This window comes from Crinia signifera, chromosome 1, assembly GCF_055691185.1.
Source record: "Crinia signifera chromosome 1, ASM5569118v1, whole genome shotgun sequence".
NCBI classification, from domain to species: Eukaryota; Metazoa; Chordata; class Amphibia; order Anura; family Myobatrachidae; genus Crinia; species Crinia signifera.
Window position 1 is genome coordinate 199,789,116 of NC_139217.1, and position 21,517 is coordinate 199,810,632.

The window sequence follows — 21,517 nt, forward strand, 5'->3', positions numbered from 1 at the left end:
TGCCTTGCATCAGTTTCAGCATGGCCACATAGCAAAACTAATGCAAAGCATCCTGGGATGTGTAGTTCATTAACATCTGGAGGGCCGGTGTTGCCCAGCCCTGCCTTAGAGGAAGCACCCCGCTGTTGGACATTTGATGGTGTGAGTGCGGAAATACCTATATATATATATATATATATATATATATATATATATATATATATATATATATATATATATATATGGTCACACTGTCTCCTCTAAGTCCTTACCCAGCCTCAAATGGTGTTAAAAGTGTGTCCCGCTGCCTCTGGCCAGCAAGTACTTCTCAGTCAACTCCACTATGACCTGGCTACATGCTGTGCTGCTTGATAAAGCTGTCCAGCGGCTGGTCTGGACCCTGATATGTTGTGAAAAAGCTCTTGTCCAAGTCCGTCCAGTCATGGTGACCACTTCCAGTCTCCAGACTCCCCACCTCAAAATAAATCTGCCAGTCAAGACATGGGGGTGGAAGGTGTCCAGACGAAATTGATACAGCATTTTTGTTTTGTCAATATTCGTGACATTAACTAATATCTCATCATCATTTTTGTTATGAAGAAATTCCTATTTTGATTATCATTACATTTTAGTCACAGAAAAAACCTTCTTCAATGAATAGTTTTAGTCTAAATTTTCATCTATGCAATTATCTCTATGTTCCATCACTATAATCTAGTTAGATGAAGGAAAAGTTATGTAGAGTTGACATTTACCTTATGTATGATACAGTTATGCCTTATGAATTTCTATAATGTGTTGTTTTCCCATTGCAGGGACATATTACCTTCCAGAAGAATTTGCAGTAAATATATGCTCAGTGGACAACAAATAACAAGGTGCTGTAAGACGAGAAAAGAATGTTATCAATATTCTCATGGTGTTTGAATATATTACTGTTTTATGGTTCTGAGGAATATATGAAACACAGAGCGACACAGAGTAAATTTCCATACACATCGCTACATTCATTTACTAACATATCATGTTTTCAGACAACATGGCAGATAGGGAGAAAATTGGCGTAAATGGGCAGAGCCAAAATTTAATAACACCATAATAACATTCATTTTGATGGGACGCCCACCCCAGTGCTTTTTGAGAGGTACCAGGCTTTGCATCGGTTTTTCACTTTATGCCCCATAGTTTATTTTATGTCCCATAGTAGTACTGCACATTCTAGTGTTACAGTTCATATTATTCCACATTACAGTGCTCTTAGTTCATATTGTGCAACACTATAGTGTCCTTGAATTCATTGCAGTGCATCAAATTTATATTATGCAAAATGTTTAACCCCTATGCAACATTATAATGCCCGTTCACATTGTTCTGCATTACAGTGCACCTATTTCAGATTATGCCACACTGTAGTGCTGCCAATTCATATTGTGCCACATTACAGTGGCCCAGTTTCCATAATGTGTTATTACAGTGCCCCGAGTTCAGATTATTGCCACATTATAGTGCACCTAATATATTATAACATCCAGTGCACACACCTCTTACCAGTAAAATAGGGCCTAGACACATAGTGATTTACAGCCATTCTCTAAGCGATCACTAGATCGCTTGGAAAATGACACTACATCGCTCCATGTGCAGGGGCAAAGCGATAGCAATGTGAGGCCCCGAGTGTCGCTATCAACCGGTGATTAATATCCAGCATGCTGGATATTAATCTCCTAATCACTGGGCAGGGCCAGTGTTCTCACAGGAGAATGTTTGCTGACCATCAAATGATTTCTCCTGGCTTCACAAATAAAAGTCAGTCCTAACCAACTTATTGGCGAGCGCTGGGATGAAGACGTCCTGTGTGACTGACGTCCTGTGACTTCAGCCATCCTCCCCCGCCAGACATCATCCCGCCCACGTAGCCATGGGAACGTCCAACGTAGCCATGGGAACGTCCGATGCTTGCGAGCAGCTTGACAACTGTGCAAGTCACTGAACATGTGCATAATGGACCATGTGTATTCGCAGTCCCCAAAATATCAGGACAGGCCAAACTCGCATTACTGCGAATAAATAAGAACCACCCCCAATATCCCGTTGACCTCTTCTCTATTCCACCTTATTTGATTTTAAAGTTTTTATTGTTTTTCAAATAACAATGTTAATAAACTTGAGTATATGTCATAGAATCACATATTGACAAATACGAGCTCAATACAATGAGGTTATTACCAAACATATGCTCATGTCATGGCTGTGTTCATAACACGAATCTTGAAATATATCCACAACCGAGTTCCTGGAACTAGGTTATAGATGACAACTTTGTAAAGCAATGTTCCATGGGTGAACATATAGGAACTTTAACATTACTTGATTTAGATATGAATATGAACAAGATAACAACATGTATTAATAAGGGTAATTATCAAAGACAGGGAGACAAGACTAGATACGAAAGGAGAGGCGGTGGGTAAGGATAGTGAGCAGGGGGGGGGACCTAAGTACAGTCAACAGGATTAATGGCCTTCAGTTAGAGATATGGAGATGATCCAGTAAAAGAGAGATTTTGAGGATATTGCCTTTCTAAATATACCATGAAGAGATCATGGGAATGGTGGGTAGGGATATATACATTCAAAGGGAGTTGGGTTTGCGCTGTTCTTCGTCCTTAGAGAGTAAATTTACGGCGGTCATCTTCTGGGCTTCCGATAGTGTCAATATAAAGGGGTTCCATTTTTCCAGGAAGGATGTGGTTGTTGTAGAGTTGGTAAGTAGTGTTGTGCTTTTGCCAAATAAAAGGATTTGAAATAGTCTAGAGCAGCGGTTCTCAAACTGTGGGTCCTGACCCCAAAGTGGGTCCCGACCTTCTCAGTATGGGGTCGCGACTCCATGTTGCTGACCATCAGGCTGATGATTTTTCTAATCTCAGTCAGTGATTAAAGGAGTCTGAAAAATCTGTTGAATTGTCTGTTACTCCTCCCATCATGTTGTGCCTCCACAATGCTGCCATGTATGTGCTGTCTGCTGACTACACATGTGATGTGATGACCTTCTGCAGTAACTTGCTGGGGTCCTGGAATTATTTTTGTTGTCTGATGGGGCCCCAGAGCAAAATAGTTTGAGGACCCCTGGTCTAGAGCGTAAGTCAGTCAATGTCGGAGAGGCTGATGTAATCCAGTATGTCAGTTTAAGTTTTTGGGCTAAAGTAAAAATTACTGTAAGTAAGGGTATTTACTTAGAGCATTTAAAGAAATCCCACCTTATTTATAAATGTCCATTTGAAGTGCTCTTTCCCTGTTTGCAGTTTTGAATTTTACAGAGTAGACCTACATCTGTAAGGTCTTCAGAAATTTCCAGTCATTAATTTATTGGAGACATTTTTTTACTAAAAAGTAATAATCAACGACAGTTCATGACGAAAATAAGACTAATCTAGATTAAAATGAAAACTGAAGGCTACTGCTAAAACAAAGCAAATAAAAAGTGACTAAGGGCCAAATGTATTAAGCTTCAAAAAGTTATAAAATGGAGAGTGATGAACAGCCAGCCAATCAGCTCCTAGCTGCTATGTTACAGGCTGAGTTTAAAATATGACAGGCCTGATGTATATCACTCTCTACTTTATCACTTTTTAAAGCTTGATAAATCTATATCTAATAGTGTGTACACACGGTGAGACTTTTCCTTCGATTTTGACTATATACACTACCGTTCAAAGGTTTTGTGTTTTACTGACTTTTATTTAACAATATGAATAGAACATATAGTGAAGATACTGGCAAGGTTAAAATAATAATGATTTTTATTTAAAATAATTATTTTGTCCTTCAAACTTTACTTTCTTCAAAGAATGCTCCTTTTGCAGCAATTACAGCATTGCAGACCTTTGGCATTCTAGCTGTTAACTTGTTGAAGTAATTTGAAGAAATTTCAACCCACTCATCCTGAAGCACCTCCCACAAGTTAAACTGGCTTGATGGGCACTATTTACATACCATACGGTCAAGCTGCTCCAACAACAGCTCAATGGGATGAGATCTGGTGACTGCGCTGGCCACTCCATTGCAGACAGAATACCAGTTGCCTGCCTCTTCCCTAAATAGTTCTTGCATAATTTGGTGTGTGCTTTGTGTCATCATCCTGTTGGAGGAGGAAATTGGCTCCAATCAAGTGCTGTCCACAGGGTATGGTATGGTTTTGCAAAATGGAGTGATAGCCTTCCTTATTCAAAATCCCTTTTCACCAAAGAAGCCCCAGACCATCACATTACCTCCGCCATGCTTGACAGTTCTGCATCTCACACATGTTCTTCTGTGTGATTCAGACACCTCAAACTTTGATCCATAACACTTTTTTCAAATCTTCATCAGTCCAATGTCTGCGTTCTTTTGCCCATATTAATCTTTCCCTTTTACAGGCCAGTCTCAGATATGGCTTTTTCTTTGCCACTCTGCCTAGAAAGCCAGCACCCTGGACTCATCTCTTTATTGTAGATGTTGACACTGGCATTTTGCGGGTACCTTTTAATGAAGATGCCAGTTCAGGACCTGTGAGGTGTCTAGTTCTCAAACTAGAGACTCTAATGTATTTGTCTTCTTGCTCAGTTGTGCACTCTTTTTACTCTGGTTAGAGCCTGTTTGTGATGTTCTCTGAAGCGAGTAGTACACACAACGTTGTAGGAAATGTTTAGTTTCTTGGCAATTTCTCACATGGAACAGCCTTCATTTCAAAGAATTATAGACTCTTTTTATGGCCATCTTGAGAGCATAATCGAACCCACAAATGGGATGCTCCAGATACTCAACCAGCTCAAACAAAGACCAGTTTTATAGCTTCTCCTACGAGCAATGCATTTTCAACTGTGCTAACATAATTGCACAAGGATTTTCTAATCACCCATTAGTCTTCTAACATGATTAGCCAACATAATGTATGAGAAATGGGCCTCTATTTACCTATGTAGATATTCCTTTAAAAAAAAAAACTATTGCAGCTAGTATAGTCACTTACACATTAAAAATTTATAGATTGCATTTCTGATTAATTTAATGTTATCTTCATTGAAAAAAATCAGTGCTTTTCTTCCAAAAATAAGGAGATTTGTAAGTGACCACAAACTTTTGAACGGTAGTGTAGTTGAAATTGATTGGACTTTGATTGGACATCAAATGGTTTTTGCAACACTTGATGCCATGTAGTGTAAATCCAATAGAAAAGTAGAATTGCCAGGCAAGACTACATAGTATGTCTAATGTCAATAAGGAAAATCTTAAAGCAGTAGAGAAATCAAATAGTACAAATCGATTCGAAATCCAGGTCTCACCGTGTGTACGCAGCATACAGCTTAAATTTAGCTCCTCAGCTCCTACTTGAGGGCAATACTTCCTAATGCATGAAAATCCCCTTTGAGTGGAGATCTTACTTCAGCCACACACAATTCTATCTATCTATCTATCCATCTATCTATCTATCTATCTATCTATCTATCTACATACATGCATATATTAATATATTTCTATTGCAGGTTATTTTGCAGATCCAAAGCACATGTTATCTCAGGAACTAAGCTTGCCAAAGAAATACAGAAGGAGGTCAAGAAGGATGTGGAATCCTGGTTGTGTCTTGGGAACAAAAGGCCACATCTTAGTGTGATACTAGTTGGTGACAACCCTGCAAGCCAAACATATGTGAAGAATAAGATCAAAGCTGCAACCACAGTAGGTAATGATTGTAAAAACGAAACATTACATTTGTAACAAAAGTGTCCGTATGGTTTGAATTATATGCACATGCTGTAAATCAGGCATCACCAATGGCCACTGGTACTTTAATAATGAGGGACACTGGAGCAACTTTGTAAGGCAGCAGTATTTCGACATAGATTATATTTATACATGTTTTGCTACATTCAGATATAGGGTATTTTTGTCAATTGTAATTTTATATTTTGGTCCATTTTCTGTGTTCAGGTTACCAAACAGCTATTCACACGTTTTTGTGTATATCAGTTGAGTGCATATTTTTTAGTAAATGTAGAGTAACAGAAATCCTGGGCTCCAGCAGTGCTGTCTTCAACGGAGGTCCTCTCTTAGAAGCATGTCGAGGCGATGGCAGATCTTTCCTACACATGTGTTGAGGTCAGGGTCAGCTTCAGTGGCTTCTTGGAGTTCTGGAGGGGGAGCCAGCATGGGTGCCGGGCAGAAGACAGGGAAGAATGCAACTTCCCTTCTGGTTTTGCAGGAATGAGCTGAATTTATTTTGTGAAGGTGAATCTGAACCCTCAGGAGAAGTGGAAAGCTGAGTATTCTGTCCTTTAATGAATAGCATATTACAGTATGGTGATGTGATTCAGCTATGGAGTTAGGGTTCCACTGGAGAAGTCATATACAAGTACTTCTCCACAGTAACTTGCTCTAAGAATAGCACAAAGACCTGATTTCTGTAAAACAGGGCTCTTCTCTGCTCTATGAACAGACCCCCTTGTATAGTACTGTTCCTACTTTGAACCTTTAGTTAATACACTCACCTTTACATACAGTAGGGGGTAACTGGACATCCAATCCCTAGACACAACCTCTGAAATTATTCATGAGGATAGGATAAAACTACATATAATGATATAGAAATCATACAACACTAGCAAATATCATTTTATTGCAGGAATAGAGTCTTTAGATCAGGGGTGTCCAAACTTTTTGCAAAGAGGGCCAGATATGATGACGTGAAAATGTGTGGGGGCCGACCATTCAGCCTTACATTCTTTGAACTATTAATCACATCAGAATGATCCCCCACTCTGCCTCTATTCACTGTATGTCCCCCAGCGTGTCCCCATTCACTGTATGTCCCCCAGCATGCCTCTTCACTGTATATTCCCCGCCTGACCCCCCCTTCTCCGTATTTGCCCCACTCTTCCCCCCTTCTCCGCATTTCCCCCACTCTGCCCCCATTCACTATATGCCCCCACTCTGCTCCCATTCACTGTATGTCCCCACTCTGCCCCATTCACTGTATGCCCCCCACTTTGCCCCATTCACTGTATGTCCCCCACTCTGCACCATTCACTGTATGCCCCCCACTCTGCCCCCATTCACTGTATGTCCCCCACTCTGCCCCCATTCACTGTATGCCCCCCAGCATGCCCCTCCTTCACTGTATATTCCCCTGCCTGACCCCCTTTCTCTGTATTTCCCCAAGCCTGCCGACATTCACTGTATGTCCCCCAGCGTGCCCCCATTCACTGTATGTCCCCCAGCATGCCCCATTCACTGTAAGTCCCCCAGCGTGCCCATCCTTCACTGTTTGTCCCCCAGCCTGCTCCCATTCACTGTATGTCCCCCAATCTGCCCCCATTCACTGTATGTCCCCTAGCCTGCCCCCATTCACTGTATGTCCCCCACTCTGCCCCTTTCACTGTATATTCCCATAAACTGCCCCTCCTTCGCTGTATGTACCCCATTCACTGTATGCCTCCCACTCTGCCCCCATTCACTATGTCCCCCAGCCTGCCCACCCTTCTCTGAATGTACCACATACTGCCTCCCTTCACTGTATATTTCCCTGCAGGAGACAGATGCTTGGTCTCCCGCCGCCGCCATTCTCCGCTCCGCATATTACGGGAGCAATCTTCCCCTTTGCTGCCCCCCCCCCTCCCTGCACACTGCTGTCACTGTGATCACGGTGGAGGGTGATATATAATTGCAGCAGCAGGAGTTGGACACATACTCATCTGAAAGATGTCAAACATGTCTCACAGTGGCAGCTGGCACCCCCTCACCAATGCAGACAGCAAGCCAGCAAGGTAAAGGCGCGCTCGCCGGGGTCCCACCTCTAGAGTTCTGTGCTGTGCGTCCCACATCAGCCTCCAGCCGCCCGTTTCTGGCTGGAGGCTGTGGGCCGTTCGAAGTGACATCACGGGCCACAATTGGCCCCCGGGCCGGACTTTCTACATGTCTGCTTTAGATGTTACTACTCAGCCATCCTAAGCTGCTGTCTCTGTTGTAAGGTACCATCTATACAGTAGCGCACGCAGGGGGGGGGTTTCTGAGTACCCAGAAACCCCCCCAGTAGTCTGAGGACCCTGAAAGCTGAGGGTCCCCTCTTTCCATGGGTACAAGAATTAAAAAAATCGGCCCTTGGGAACCGGAGATATCTGACTTCAAAGCAGTGGCCCCCATCCAAGCCTGTTAATTGCTATTCCCAGTCAGATATTTCAGGTTCTGTCTGACTTAGAGTTTTTCTGAGGGTATTTTCCAAAAGCTGTGACTCTCCCCTTTTGATGGACACTAGTAGCTTGTCTTTACTTTTCCCAGAACCAGAGCTATCAGCCTTCCAGTACCAGGTTACTGCTCCAGCTCCACACACCTGGTATGTAGTTTTATATTCTCGTTGGCAGATTGCTCTGCCTCCTGAACTCTGATCCCCGAGTCCCCAATATCATTTGGTATGTGGGATTCTCTAGTTTTATTTTTGACTGGAGATATCTGCAGTCAAGCAAGCTGTCCTCCCACCAGAAAATTATGAATAATAAGCCCACTCCACTATACACCCCTCCTCTGTGTATTGCACATCCTCTACCACCCTGGAAGTTATGTATCAGGGCCCCTTCATTGAGCCCAATGCCCCCTTCTCCCACCCCATCCCCCACTATCTGTACAGTAAAGGGGTAATTAGTGGAAATTACTGATCCAGGCCCTACATGCTGAGCGGTTGATATAATACCCCCTACCACCCGCGGGACATCAAAGATTCCCCCACCCCTACCGCTGGAGGATTGGTAGGGGCCCCAATACATTGCTATGCCCAGGGGTCTACACTGCTGTTTTATATATATATATGTGTAAAGGAAGAAAAGATAGGGGTGCGCTAGATATACCACTCTATGGCTTTACATACAATGAATCAGATAAAATAGATTAGATAAAAGCAAGTAACATTTATTGTAAGGTCAAATCCAGCATTCAGTTTTCATTTCGCAGTTTTTATATATATATGCCACATATAGTTCAGATCCGCTGCCCAACGCGTTTCGTCCCTTGGGACTTCATCAGGGGCGATGAGCCAATCGAAGCCAAAAAGTGGGGATATTTCCTTTGTATAATATGGTTGAAGCTCTCTTAGAAAGTTTAATAGGATTACCACCAGCAATTAAGCAGAGAAGGACTTTCTCAGGTTACGATTGATTTATATGATTGATTTATACAGCAGTTCTGTTATATCCCACCACGTTTGGGTGATCTTAGTCTCTCGGACTTGATTAATGTGGGTTCACACAGAAGAATAGGTGTTCTACACGCAGTCTCTCCTATCACAGTAGGAGGTATGCAGCTTCAGTTTTTAAGAGAAGAATCTCTCCAATTAGGGAGAAGGATAGTCCTCAGCAGACCCAAATAAATCCAAAGTGCAAAAAAACCTGTTAAGCAGTTTCAACAGCCTCTGAATGTAAACTATGCCAAGCATCACAGGATCTCTAGGAGCCAGTGACACTGGCACATACTTGGTCACCTAAGTGTCCATCTCCGTGCATTGCTCCGCCCCTCTGGAAACCACCATCTGAAAATCCTGCGTTTGCCCCTGCTATACCTTACTTAGATGCACCCATAATAAAATACATTTAGGAAACCAGAAATGTGCCCTTCAATGCTCACCTGTGCATATTATAGTACCTGTACATTTATTGTCAGTGACCAGTTGTCATTCTCTTGTCTTTGCTCCCCCAATGTTTGTTTTTGTGTGTCTTCTGTTTTGATGCAGTCACGTGACACATTTTTTGGTACAACTATAGTGCGTCTCCTAGAGTGCGCAGAGATTCTCTGTGCTTTTAATTGTTGAAATGTGATTATATTATTGGTGCTTTTATCAAGTAGTATAAAACCACTTCTTGCAGGCTGTTACATTATATATGTACATGTGGATAACTTCTGCTATTCGCTGTATTTCCATTTTTACTTCAGAGCCATAGTGTCTTGGGCATGAAGGAAAACTAATGCCCACTAGACCTTAACTGTATCCAATGAGCCTACAATGGTAAAGTTCCTCTGCCCCATTTCAGCTTTGCTCTATATGCAGTAGCAGAGATCTGGATGGTAAGGCAACAATGTCTTTGTTGACAGCCAATAGGTTTACAAGCATATGATCAACATTTTTTTTAAACACAGCCTATAACATGGTAGTTAGGAGCTGATTGGCTGGTACTTTCTCTCTCTAAACCACATTAGATTCACCTACAATGATATCCGTCTCCTCGCCTATTTGCCAGAATAGCGGAAATTTGAAAATGGCGAGGATCTGGGGCAGGGTACCTAAGGTCTGCATCAAGGGTACATTACCTAAATAACAAGCATTGTCCACACTTGAAAAACACCTTTACTGTCTTCTAACATCTAAATGTATGTTAATTTTATTTTCTATAGTAAGTATATGCAATGCCCATTTGTTTCAGGTATTTCCAGTGAAGTGATACTGAGGCCCAGTAGTATATCTCAGGAAGAATTACTGGATGTTTTAAGCAAGTTAAACCGTGACTCCAGTGTTAGTGGCTTACTAGTACAATTACCTTTGCCAGGTAAGCAACATGAATTTTCTCATGCTAAACATTGTTATTCCTCAAACTTTATATTGCGTTAAATGGAGCATTTCTATTTATGACATTGTTGTTCACAAATAAAGAAAATGTTAAGATTTTGTTCTGCACAACAGACTATAGTTTTAAGTTAAGGTATTCTTATTGACTTGGAAATTTCCTCTCTGGGAGATGCCTGGAGAAGAGAAGAAGTTGGCTCAGCGATTGGGGTCCTATTTGTGTAGTGGGTGAATAGGGGGTAAATTGACAAGATAAGCATAGAATCACACCATTAGTCCCTTCCCACTCTGCCAGAACCGCATAAATATACTGTTTGGGATGCATATGATATCCCGAAGGTCAGGATGCCGCGGTCAAACGACCAACCATGGCATGCTGATACAGAGAATCCAGACAATATATATACACACACACAGTGAAACCACTGTGTGGAATAATATTTTTGACTATTTATTAAAAAATTACACAAAACAAACACAATATTGGCCAGTATTAATAAGAAACATACAGTACATTACATTTAAAACATCCAATATATAATATTGCATTGTAAATAAACATATTTATGCAGATAATGTCCTCAGTTTAATTGCACATATACTTCCCTTTAGTTGAAATGTCAGTTGTGTTTCAATTCATGCAATTAATCATTTGTTAGATTATTTTGAAAATGAATATACATTTGTTAGTTAAGATGATGGTTGTTAGTGTGCATGTCCATATTAAATAGAAAGTCATTGCATATATCACATCCAAGGTATTGACAAGTATACTCCAAAGATATTGCTTAATCAAACATATTCAGGGGTAGATTTATTAAGCTCGGTGAAGTGATAAAGTGGTTTTTATCACTGGCCAATCAGCAGCTACCTGTCATTTTTCAAACCAAGCCTGTAACTTCACAGTTAGGAGCAGATTGGCTGGTGATAAAAAAAACAGACACTTTGGGGGAAATTTACTAAGATGATTTAGTAGAAAAAAATCGTATTTTCCTCCGAAAATACAATTTTTTTGGGTGTATTCTTATTTTTGGCATTTACTATGCCAAAAATACAAATATTCGTATTCATATTGATGGGACATTCGTATTTGTATTTACAAATACGAATGTCTACACCATTGATAGAATACGACAGGAATCACCATTCAAAAGAATGGTGGTTCCTGATTTACTAAGCAGCCGTATTGAAAATACGGCTGCTAATTAGTGTAAAACTGACACGAATATACGGCAGGAAAATACACTTTATTTTCCTGTCGTATTTGGCAGAAGCCTGCATGGATCAGTCAGATCTGTGCAGGCTTTAGTGTTAAAAAAATTGTAAAATAAATAAAATTTAAAAAAAAAAACAGCGTGGGGTCCCCCCCACAGCTGTAACCAGCACCAGGCTGACAGAGCCGGGCCGGTAATTAAAAATCAGGGAACCCGACAAATAGGGGTTCCCTGATTTTTAACAACCAGCCCCAGGCTCCAGGTCCGGGGCTGGTTCCCAAAATACGGGGGACAAAATGACTAGGGGTCCCCTGTATTTTAAGAACCAGCCCCAGGCTCAACCAGCCAGCACGGTAATGCCACAGCCAGGGGGAGACTTTTTATACAAGTCCCCCCGGCCAAAGCATTAACCCTCTGACCAGTCAGCCTGGCCAGGGGCCCTGGGAGAGTGGGGACCCCCCCAATAAAGGGGTCCCCCCCCTCCAGGACTTACCTGACCAGGCTGAAGCCTGGTGCTGTCGCCGGTGGCCCTGTGCGGTGGCCACCGGGCTGATTCAGTGTAAAAAAAAAATAGATTCAAAAACTATTGTTTTAAACTGTGGAACTATGAGTCCCAGCAAGCCTCCCCTGCAAGCTGGGACTTGGAGAACCACAAGTCCCAGCCTGCGGGGCATTAAAGGGCCCGCTGGGTCTTGTAGTTCCACAGTTAAAAAAATAGTTAAATAAATACACACTGACATACCAGAAAAATAAAACTTTAATACATACATTACACACATTCTGGTACTTATCTTGATCCCGTCGGTAGGTCCCTGGGTCCCAGGTCCCTGGCTCCGGTGTCCGGGGTCGGTGTCTAGTCCGAAGAAATCCATGGTGGACCTGTGGAAGGAAATCCAACTCACCCAAGTCCGCCATGGAAGTTCTTCAATCTTGATCCGCCGTAGTCCAGGGCTTCTTCCATCTTCTTCAAGCTGCCGGCGATTCCTGGATCTCCCCGCGTCGGACTGTGAGAGGCGCAGAGATCCTTCATCCTCTGCGTCTCTCATCAGAATGATTCTATTGGCCGCTCAGCGGCGCTTCTGATGAGAGGCGCGGAGGATGAAGGATCTCTGCGCCTCTCAGTCCTCTCAGACCCCTAGTCATTTTGTCCCCCGTATTTTGGGAACCAGCCCCAGACCTGGAGCCTGGGGCTGGTTGTTAAAAATCAGGGAACCCCTATTTGTCGGGTTCCCTGATTTTTAATTACTGGCCCTGGCTCTGTCAGCCTGGTGCTGGTTACAGCTGTGGGGGGGACCCCACGCTGTTTTTTTTAATTTATTTATTTTACAAATTTTTTTTACACTCTGCAGCCTGCACGGATCTGACTGATCCGTGCAGACTGCCTCCACTAATTCGTATTAACGGCCATATATACGGCCGTTAATACGAATTTATACGCCATCGGAGGGTTACAAAGCAGTCGTATTTGACTGCTTTGTAAATCCCCCTCCGGAACACGACTTGGCATACGATGTATGCAATCGTATTCATTGGTATTAAGAATACGAATGCAACTTTTTGCATTCGTATTCTTAGTAAATTTCCCCCTTTATCACTTCACCGAGCTTAATAAATCTACCCCTCAGTTTGGTATATTTATAATTAAATGAATTCTACGTTGAGCAAAGGCCCTTTTACCGCATTTCTGTATGTTCTGTCCCCCCTCTGCAGTGTCACCGCTGCGGAGGGAATCCACAGAAAAAGCGGATGATTCCCTGCAGAAGCCTATGGGCTTTTTGCCGCAGCGTTACTATGAGGGAGCCGCCACGGATAGGTGCTCGAGTGGGGGAGGAGGGGGGGGGGTGTCAATCCCGGGCCCCAATATTACTAGTGGAATTAGTGAATAGTGAATTTGTGTGCGCTATATAAGAAACTGGTAATAAATAAATATCTATAGTGCCCCTGTAGACTTATTGGTACTTAGTTCTCCTGTCATGAACTCAAACTCTGGTCCTTTTTAGTTGAGATAGATAGTCCATTTGAAGTTTTTTAATGTATTTTATTAATACGTGTTTTTTGGTACTCAATTTTGTATGTTTTATTTTCTGTACCCCCTTTTGTGTTTCATATATATCTGTCTTATGGAAAACTTTAAAATGATTTAAAAAAAAAAAAATCTTGAGCTTTTCCCACATAGGCTCCTATGTTGCTGTCACAATGTTAATGCAGAAAGTACTCCCCAATTTGATATGGAGATGACTTGGCATTATTAATAAGGTACCAACCCTATTTGCAGTGTGCTGCACAGATTAAGCAGTATATGATATGGGGCCCCCAGCTGAACCATCAATACCAAAATATCTAAGGGGCATAATGCCCAATAAATATAGTTTCTTGTTATCTACACCTGTTGTGAACATAATATAATTACATACCGCCCAAAAATATTAAAACGCATTTCAAGGACAGGGGCTTGCGTGTGTTAATGCAATCACTTCACTTCTTATTTGGGACCCCACCTATCTACTGTGTACATACTACATATGTGCAGCCTGCTGACGTCATATATGCAGGAAGCCATTGAAGTGCTAAGGAAAAGTCAAAACTATGTTGCGATCCAGATGAGATGTTGACTATATAGTTAAAATCTCATGCACATTGTACAAGTGTCTACACACCATAACACACTTGTACAATGTGCATGAGATTTTGACTATATAGTGAAGATCTCATCGGGATCGCATGCAGATCGCATGGGTTTTAACCCTTGCGATCCCGATGCGATCCAGATGCGCGCTCCCCTATCGCAACCAGAAAGTCTTGGCTGCATAGACTATATAGTGCAGATCTGCACTATATATTTTAAATTGTATGCAGATAGTCTAAATTGTATATATATAGTCTAAATTGTAATATAGTCTAAATTGTACAAGTGCGTACACATCACTACACATAAACTTGATTAAAATATCTATTCAGGCCAAATATTTATATTTACTTCAGCATTCCCCTGTATATATTCCTAAAACGGTGTTTGCAACTATTGATGTTACAGATGGAGCGGGTCCCATCTTTGGCCGGCGCTCACCAGATCCCTTGCATTGGCGAGCGCCGGCGTGTACGTCTCACACGCACGTGCGTCCCAGTTTCCTGTCAAGCAGGGGGACGGGAACCCATTCCGTCTCCGCTTCAAGGAGACGGACAGGGTTGGGGGGGGGGGGGGGGTGTGGCAAGGTGGCGGGGACTTGGGGCGACCGTCGACGAGGCGGCAGGGACCCGGGGGGAGCCCCGTTGTAAGGCGGGGGATGGCGGCTGGCGAATCTTCCGCCTTCCCCTGCAAAGAAGAGACCCGCTCCATCTGTATTATATCTTTATGTATATGGAGAGGGGGAGTGCCTAGAGTGGCCCTTAAGACATTACTGAAGTCAAAACTTGATGGTGGCCTGGGCCTTTCTAATATATGTCTTTACAATATGGTCTCTCAACTATTTCATATATCTGGTTGGATTCAGGGTAAAGGGGGGGGGGGGTGGATGGCTCAATGGCAGGTTTTATACTGAATGTGTGGAATCCTTTCTCTCAATAATCAGTTTCTGATTTCTGGGTATTTTGTTTCTATGCTCCCTCCTGTCCTCCGACAGGCCCTGTTGATGGCGTTTGTCTCATGCTATTAATGAATAGTGGCACCTTGGAGAGGAATCTCCACTGTGGTTTAACACTTCCTACTTTTGCTCCATCTTTCTCAGGATAGCATATGGCCGACGTTGGGAGTTACTACATTGAATCCGTTATATGTTGACGGTCAATTTAAACATTTGATCTGATTAAGAGTGACTTTAATGCCCCTAATACAGCCATCTTTCATTACTTGTGACTGCGACATACACTACAAAAGCACTTTGGTAAACCGCCCCTGGTAATTTCTGCCTTATCTTGTGGATTTGTCTGAAGGTCTATATGTTTTGGTTTGCAGTATGGGACAATATAACTTTGACAGAACCGTCTTTACCACCTCTAACACCCCAATTATGTTTGTTGGGGCTAGATGTTGAGGAAACGCATTTGCTGCTAATATAAAGATATGTCCTTGGCTTGACCGCTGCAGCAAAAGTGCTGATAGCCAGGAAGAAGCTAGCAGCTGACTCTCCCAACATCTCGCACTGGAGAGCACTAGTGCGTGAAATATCTGGGATCGAGAGATTTATGTTTTGATCCAGAGGCTTAATGCCTAAATAGGACAGATGGACCACATCGGCTCTTGGAGAGGGCTCTTCCTCTTGAGAGGTTTGAGTGTCAGATATGCTTAATGAATATAGGGTAGTTACTTACATATTTATGCTTGTATTCTTATATACTTTCTACTGATCTCTCCTTCTAAGTCTGTTTGTTACTTATTGAACCATATAACTCTTTACTAGCTGGTAGAGGACTGTGCTTACTATGCCAAACATGACAATGACTCTATGGACGATATCTGTTATTATGGAAATGTATTTCATTTTACATACAATGCACACTTATTGTTGCTGTACGCAATGATGACCATATACTCTGTCTTATTGCATCAACAGTTTATTTGTTTACATTATTGATTGTTGCAGACTTTTATCAATTTTATTTTTCTTGCTGGACTGTACACTGTTTTTTTGTTGAAAACCAATAAAAATGACATGATTTCAAAAACCCCATAAAAACCTCATGTCAACCTTTTCATGTGTCAAACGTAGCCACGTTGTGCATGTTGACGTATTGACTGTCGACTTATCGTCCAGATCCCTGACATACAATGTATTCATCTTGTTCACAGTTCCAATTACTGAGGTTAACCATTGTGTATTTACTGAAGAAATAGTACAATTAATTGCTGGTTTGTGGATAAAATATTTAATAGTAATAGTACAGTGGTTCAATGTACTATAAAATAAACGAGTCTTCTAGAAATATTTTGGAATTCTGTTTTTATTCTTTAAATATATTTATAGACAGCAGGTGGTGCTATCCGTTAATTTTTGAGATATGTTACAAAACTGTCAAAATATTCCTCTCATACTGTACTCCATTTGGTCACAAAAGTATAATCATTTTGAGTGCATTAGGCCCTTACATTTTTACAGTCCTTTCCCAGTCATACTACACGGTGGTTTAAAGTTGTACAGTATTAACATCGCTGTTGATTTTTGGACGCAACAGTGATGTGTATATACAGATATAGCCAGGCTCATCTTACCCAAGATCATATCGCATGAGCAACTTAGTACACCCAGTTGTGACTATTCGCATCCATACATTGAAAAGTCACTGGGTGTGAATTTACACAAGCACCCATATATACGTGAACACTCATAGCTAGTGCAATCGGCAGTGGCTACATGAGCCTGATTACATCTGAATGTTCATGTCACAATAAGGATCTGCAGACAAAAGGCACTTAAATCCAATATTGCAGATCTGATAGCTGTATTCATAGATGCAGCATTGAATCATCATCTGTCACACCATCAGCCATATCATGTGGCTCAAGGGGCGCTGCATACAGTCTTGCTGAATGAGAGCTGCACATGTGCAGTGCAGCAACTGCATACTGTATGTGCTGATCTCTCACCATCAGCGTTATTATTATTATTATATTTTATTTATAAGCCGCCATGAGTGGCAGGGGCAAACGCAGGATTTTCAGAAGGGGGTTTCCAGAGGGGCGGAGCAAAGCACGGAGATGGACACTTAGGTGACCCAGTATATGCCGCCTCAGTTAAAATATTATAGATAGACCAAATGTATATAAATAATAATATATATATATATATATATATAGAGTCCTGGAACGGCACTCTCCGCTGAATGCTGCAGCCGATGGTCTCCCTCCTAGGGAGTAGAAATACAATCTGGTGCCCTCCGAACTGGCTGTGGGGCCAGAAACATGTGACGATGATGCGGCACTCGAATAAAAACACAGCAGGCAAGTTTATATAAATATATATACATAACAGCAGTGTAGACCCCTGGGCATAGCAATGTATTGGGGCCCCTACCGATCCTCCAGCGGTAGGGGTGGGGGAAGCTTTGATGTGCCGCGGGTGGTAGGGGGTATTATATCAACCGCTCAGCATGTAGGGCCTGGATCAGTAATTTCCACTAATTACCCCTTTACGGCACAGATGGTGAGAGATGAGGTGGGAGAAGGGGGCATTGGGCTGAATGAAGGGGCCCTGATACATAACTTCCAGGGTGGTAGAGGATGTTTAATACACAGAGGAGGAGTGTTTAGTAGAGTGGGCTTATTATTCATAATTTTTTGGTGGGAGGACAACTTGCTTGACTGCAGATATCTCCAGTTCCCGGAACTAGATTTCTTAGCTTTTAATGGAATTAAAAACTAGAGAATCCCACCTACCAAATGGTACTGGGGACTAGGGGATCAGATTTCAGGAGGCAGAGCAATCCGCCAACGAGTATATAAAACTACATACCAGGTGTGTGAAGCTGGAGCAGTAACCAGCTGCTTGAATGCTGATTTCTCTGGTTCTGGGCATAGTAGAGACAATCTTCTAGTGTCCATCAAAGGGGGAGAGTCCCAGCTTTTGGAATATACCCTCAGAAAAACTCTAAGTCAGACAGAACCTGAAATATCTGACTGGGGAGAGCAATTAACAGGCTTGGATGGGGACCACTGTTTTAAGTCAGATATCTCCGGTTTCCCAGGGTCGATTTTTAAAATTCTTGTACTGATGGAAAGAGGGGACCCTCAGCTTTCAGATTAGGGCCCTCAGATTCCTGGGGGGGGGGGGGTGTTCTGGGTACTCAGATACCCCCCCTGCGTGCGCTACTGAGTGGTACATAGCGCCATACATATAGCACACATTAGAAGAAAACAGGGCACCCAGGACTAAACATAACAGTAACTGAAGAACTAAGGCAAAGCACTGGTAACAACAATTAGCAGCACAATTCTTAGTACGCAATACAACTGAGATAAAGGGAAGCAGAGAAGTTGTCTGCATTCTATCAGCAACAGGTTGTCATTGGTAGAGATGAAAGAACACAGGTGAGAAGAGATGCGGGTATAGATGTACAGTAGGTGAGCAAGAGAGCTGTAGTTGAAATGGTACATGGACATGCAGGAAGGTCGACATGACTGAAGGTTGCCATGGGTTATTAGGTCAACATGCATTATATCGACATGGGGAAGGTCGACAGTCAAAAGGTCGACATGGTTTATTTCACTTTTTTTGGAGCCGACATGTGCCGACAGGCAGTATTTCATGCCCTACCATCCACTAGGGCGTGGTGAGATAATAAAAATAGTGTGCTGAGCGCAGCTAGTCATGGGGAGCGCAGCAAGCCATGCGACGTGACGCGGTGCACCGCTTCAGTGTCCATGTAGACTGTGACGACATTCGGGACAGAAAAGTGAAAAATGCCATGTCAACCTATTGACTGTTGACCTTCCCCATGTCAACCTAATGCATGTCGACCTAATGACCCTGTCGACCTTCAGTCATGTCGACCTTCCTGCATGTTGACCTTCAGTCATGTTGACCTTCATGCATGTCAACCTAGTGGTGTCGACATAATACTTGTCGACCTAGTTGCTGTCTGTCCAATGATCCATTCCCATTGAAATAACATAGTGATATCATTTATTTTCTGCTGCATTACCTATGAAGCCTTAATGAATTATCACCCTCTGTAATCACATGCCAAACTTATGAAGAGTCAATGATTTATGCAGCACTTTTGAGTCATTATTTTACAAACCATATTCTGTTGCTTCAAGAGACATTTGAGGACAAAAGGAGCCCATCACAGCACTGTGATTCATGGTCTTGATGACTGCAGCCCCTGACCATAGGAGCAAGCCTCAGCTTACTCAGAATGACTGTTGGAACTGCTCAGCCGGGCTCAGCTAGTCTGTGCTGGAGTATGTAGACCTTAGCTTGGCGACACTTCTAAAAAGGAAAGCATTTTTTTTGTTTAAAAAAAAATGCAACTTCTGTCCTGCCCTCAATTAGCATTATTCATGCTGTGGTTTAGGAGAATGGGTCCTACACATATGCAGACTCCGTATCATCGGACTTGTATGCAAACCTGAAACACTGAGGGCCAGATGTATCAAGCTGCAAAAAGTGATAAAATGGAGTGTGATAAACAACCAGCTAATCAGCTCCTAGCTGTCATCAGACTGGGGTCTTCTTCTTCAGGACCGATGGGGACTGGTGTGCTTTGGTGTAACTACTGAGGGTGCAGGGTATGCAACTGCTATGGGGCCTGGCGACTTGTGGGGCCCCAAGATTCAGCAGGCAATTATCCCCTACATCCTTTAGTATTGTGTTATTTGTATTATGCCCTAAAATAGCAGTGCCTAGGGTAGGTTCAGGGCCAGCATATATATGGGAGAAGGTCGAAGGTGGCAGAGCGGCTTGCCGGAAGCCGCTGGTGGAGTGACAGAGGCGGGTGAAGGGGGAAGAGGACTCAGCTGCAAGGAGCCTCTCTATGGTGGCAGAGAATGAAGAGGAGGGAGGACTTGCTGCTGCTGCTGCACGGAGACACTCTGTGTGAGGGGGGGGGGGGGACCCTCTGCTGGAGAACTTAACGGTTCATTAACAGCATTTGGGGGAGAGGAGACAGTACTCTGTGGCTTAGTAAAAAAATAAAAAATATTGGGTTCAGTATGACTTTTTGATGGATGTTTGACTGATGGTCACTATGCCAACACCCATTTACCGACATGGTCAATATACCTACATTTATTATACCAGCATGTTCAATTGACTGACATGGCAAAAATACCGAAATTTTACATACCGACAAGTCCACATGTGTTTCTATATATTTATATATATTTTGGCCTGAATGATGTACCGAGCGGTCAGGCAGCACCGAGTGGTCTGGAGCAGTGGTCTGTCGTCGGGCTCCTGCTTCTAAGGAGGCACCTCTCCTCCTCCTGGAAGTTTAAATCAGTTATTTAAAAGCCAAAAATATTGTTTCTGTGGCTGAGTTCTGAAATATATATGTGTTATCTATCTATCTATCTATCTAAACAGAAATATATATTTTATATAAGGTTATATAAGGTTGTATGTGTGTGTGTGTGGGGGGGGGGGGGGGGGGCACCAATATATATCTTGCCTCCGGACAACTGGAACGAACTTACGCCACTGATAGAGACACAAACATAATAGAACCAGTACTGCACTTTCTAAGCTCACATTCTCCCACCTCAGTTTCCACTGCCTGGCAGCTGCTCTCTGGTCCAGCTGAGAGCTGGTCTTCTGAGCAACCGGAACCCCTCCCCCCCGCATTTGCCTATGTATTACATATACAAAAAACACGTATATTGATATGTATGAGCAGCGGCGTAGCGAGGGCGGAGCCGGTGGAGCACAAGCTCCGGGCGCAGATTGGTCACCTGGCGCCGGAGCCATGCATCGCCAGCCCGCCTGCCTCGCCCGCTCCCCATTGTGCACCACTGTCTCCCGGCTCCCGCTATTTTAATTCAAGCCTCTGTCTCCTGCTGGACCGCGGCGCTCGCCAATAAGCGCTTGCAGTCCAGCAGTCAATCAGAAGCATTGGTGGCTGCTGGACTGCGAGCGCCTATTGGTTAGCGCGCAGTCCAGCGGGAGACTTGCCCTATTGCGCCGTCGGGGCTGGACACACAGTTTGAGTGCCCTGACGGAGGAGGAAAAGCGAAGGCTGGGAAACTCCCCTGCCGGAGCCGAGGACGCGGCCCTGCTGACGTTGGCGCAGAGGCCATGACCCTGCTACCACCG

At 43.0% G+C, this 21,517-nt stretch overlaps 1 protein-coding gene across 1 annotated transcript in view; it reads left to right on the forward strand.

The window, feature by feature from the left end:
• MTHFD2L (methylenetetrahydrofolate dehydrogenase (NADP+ dependent) 2 like) overlaps positions 1 to 21,517 on the forward strand; it is a 125,718-nt gene that overhangs the window by 10,138 nt on the left and 94,063 nt on the right. The window contains exons 2-4 of the mRNA XM_083158057.1: positions 795 to 857; positions 5,501 to 5,697; positions 10,418 to 10,540. Coding sequence (XP_083014183.1) covers positions 795 to 857; positions 5,501 to 5,697; positions 10,418 to 10,540 — 383 coding nt within the window. The remainder of the gene's footprint in view (positions 1 to 794; positions 858 to 5,500; positions 5,698 to 10,417; positions 10,541 to 21,517) is intronic.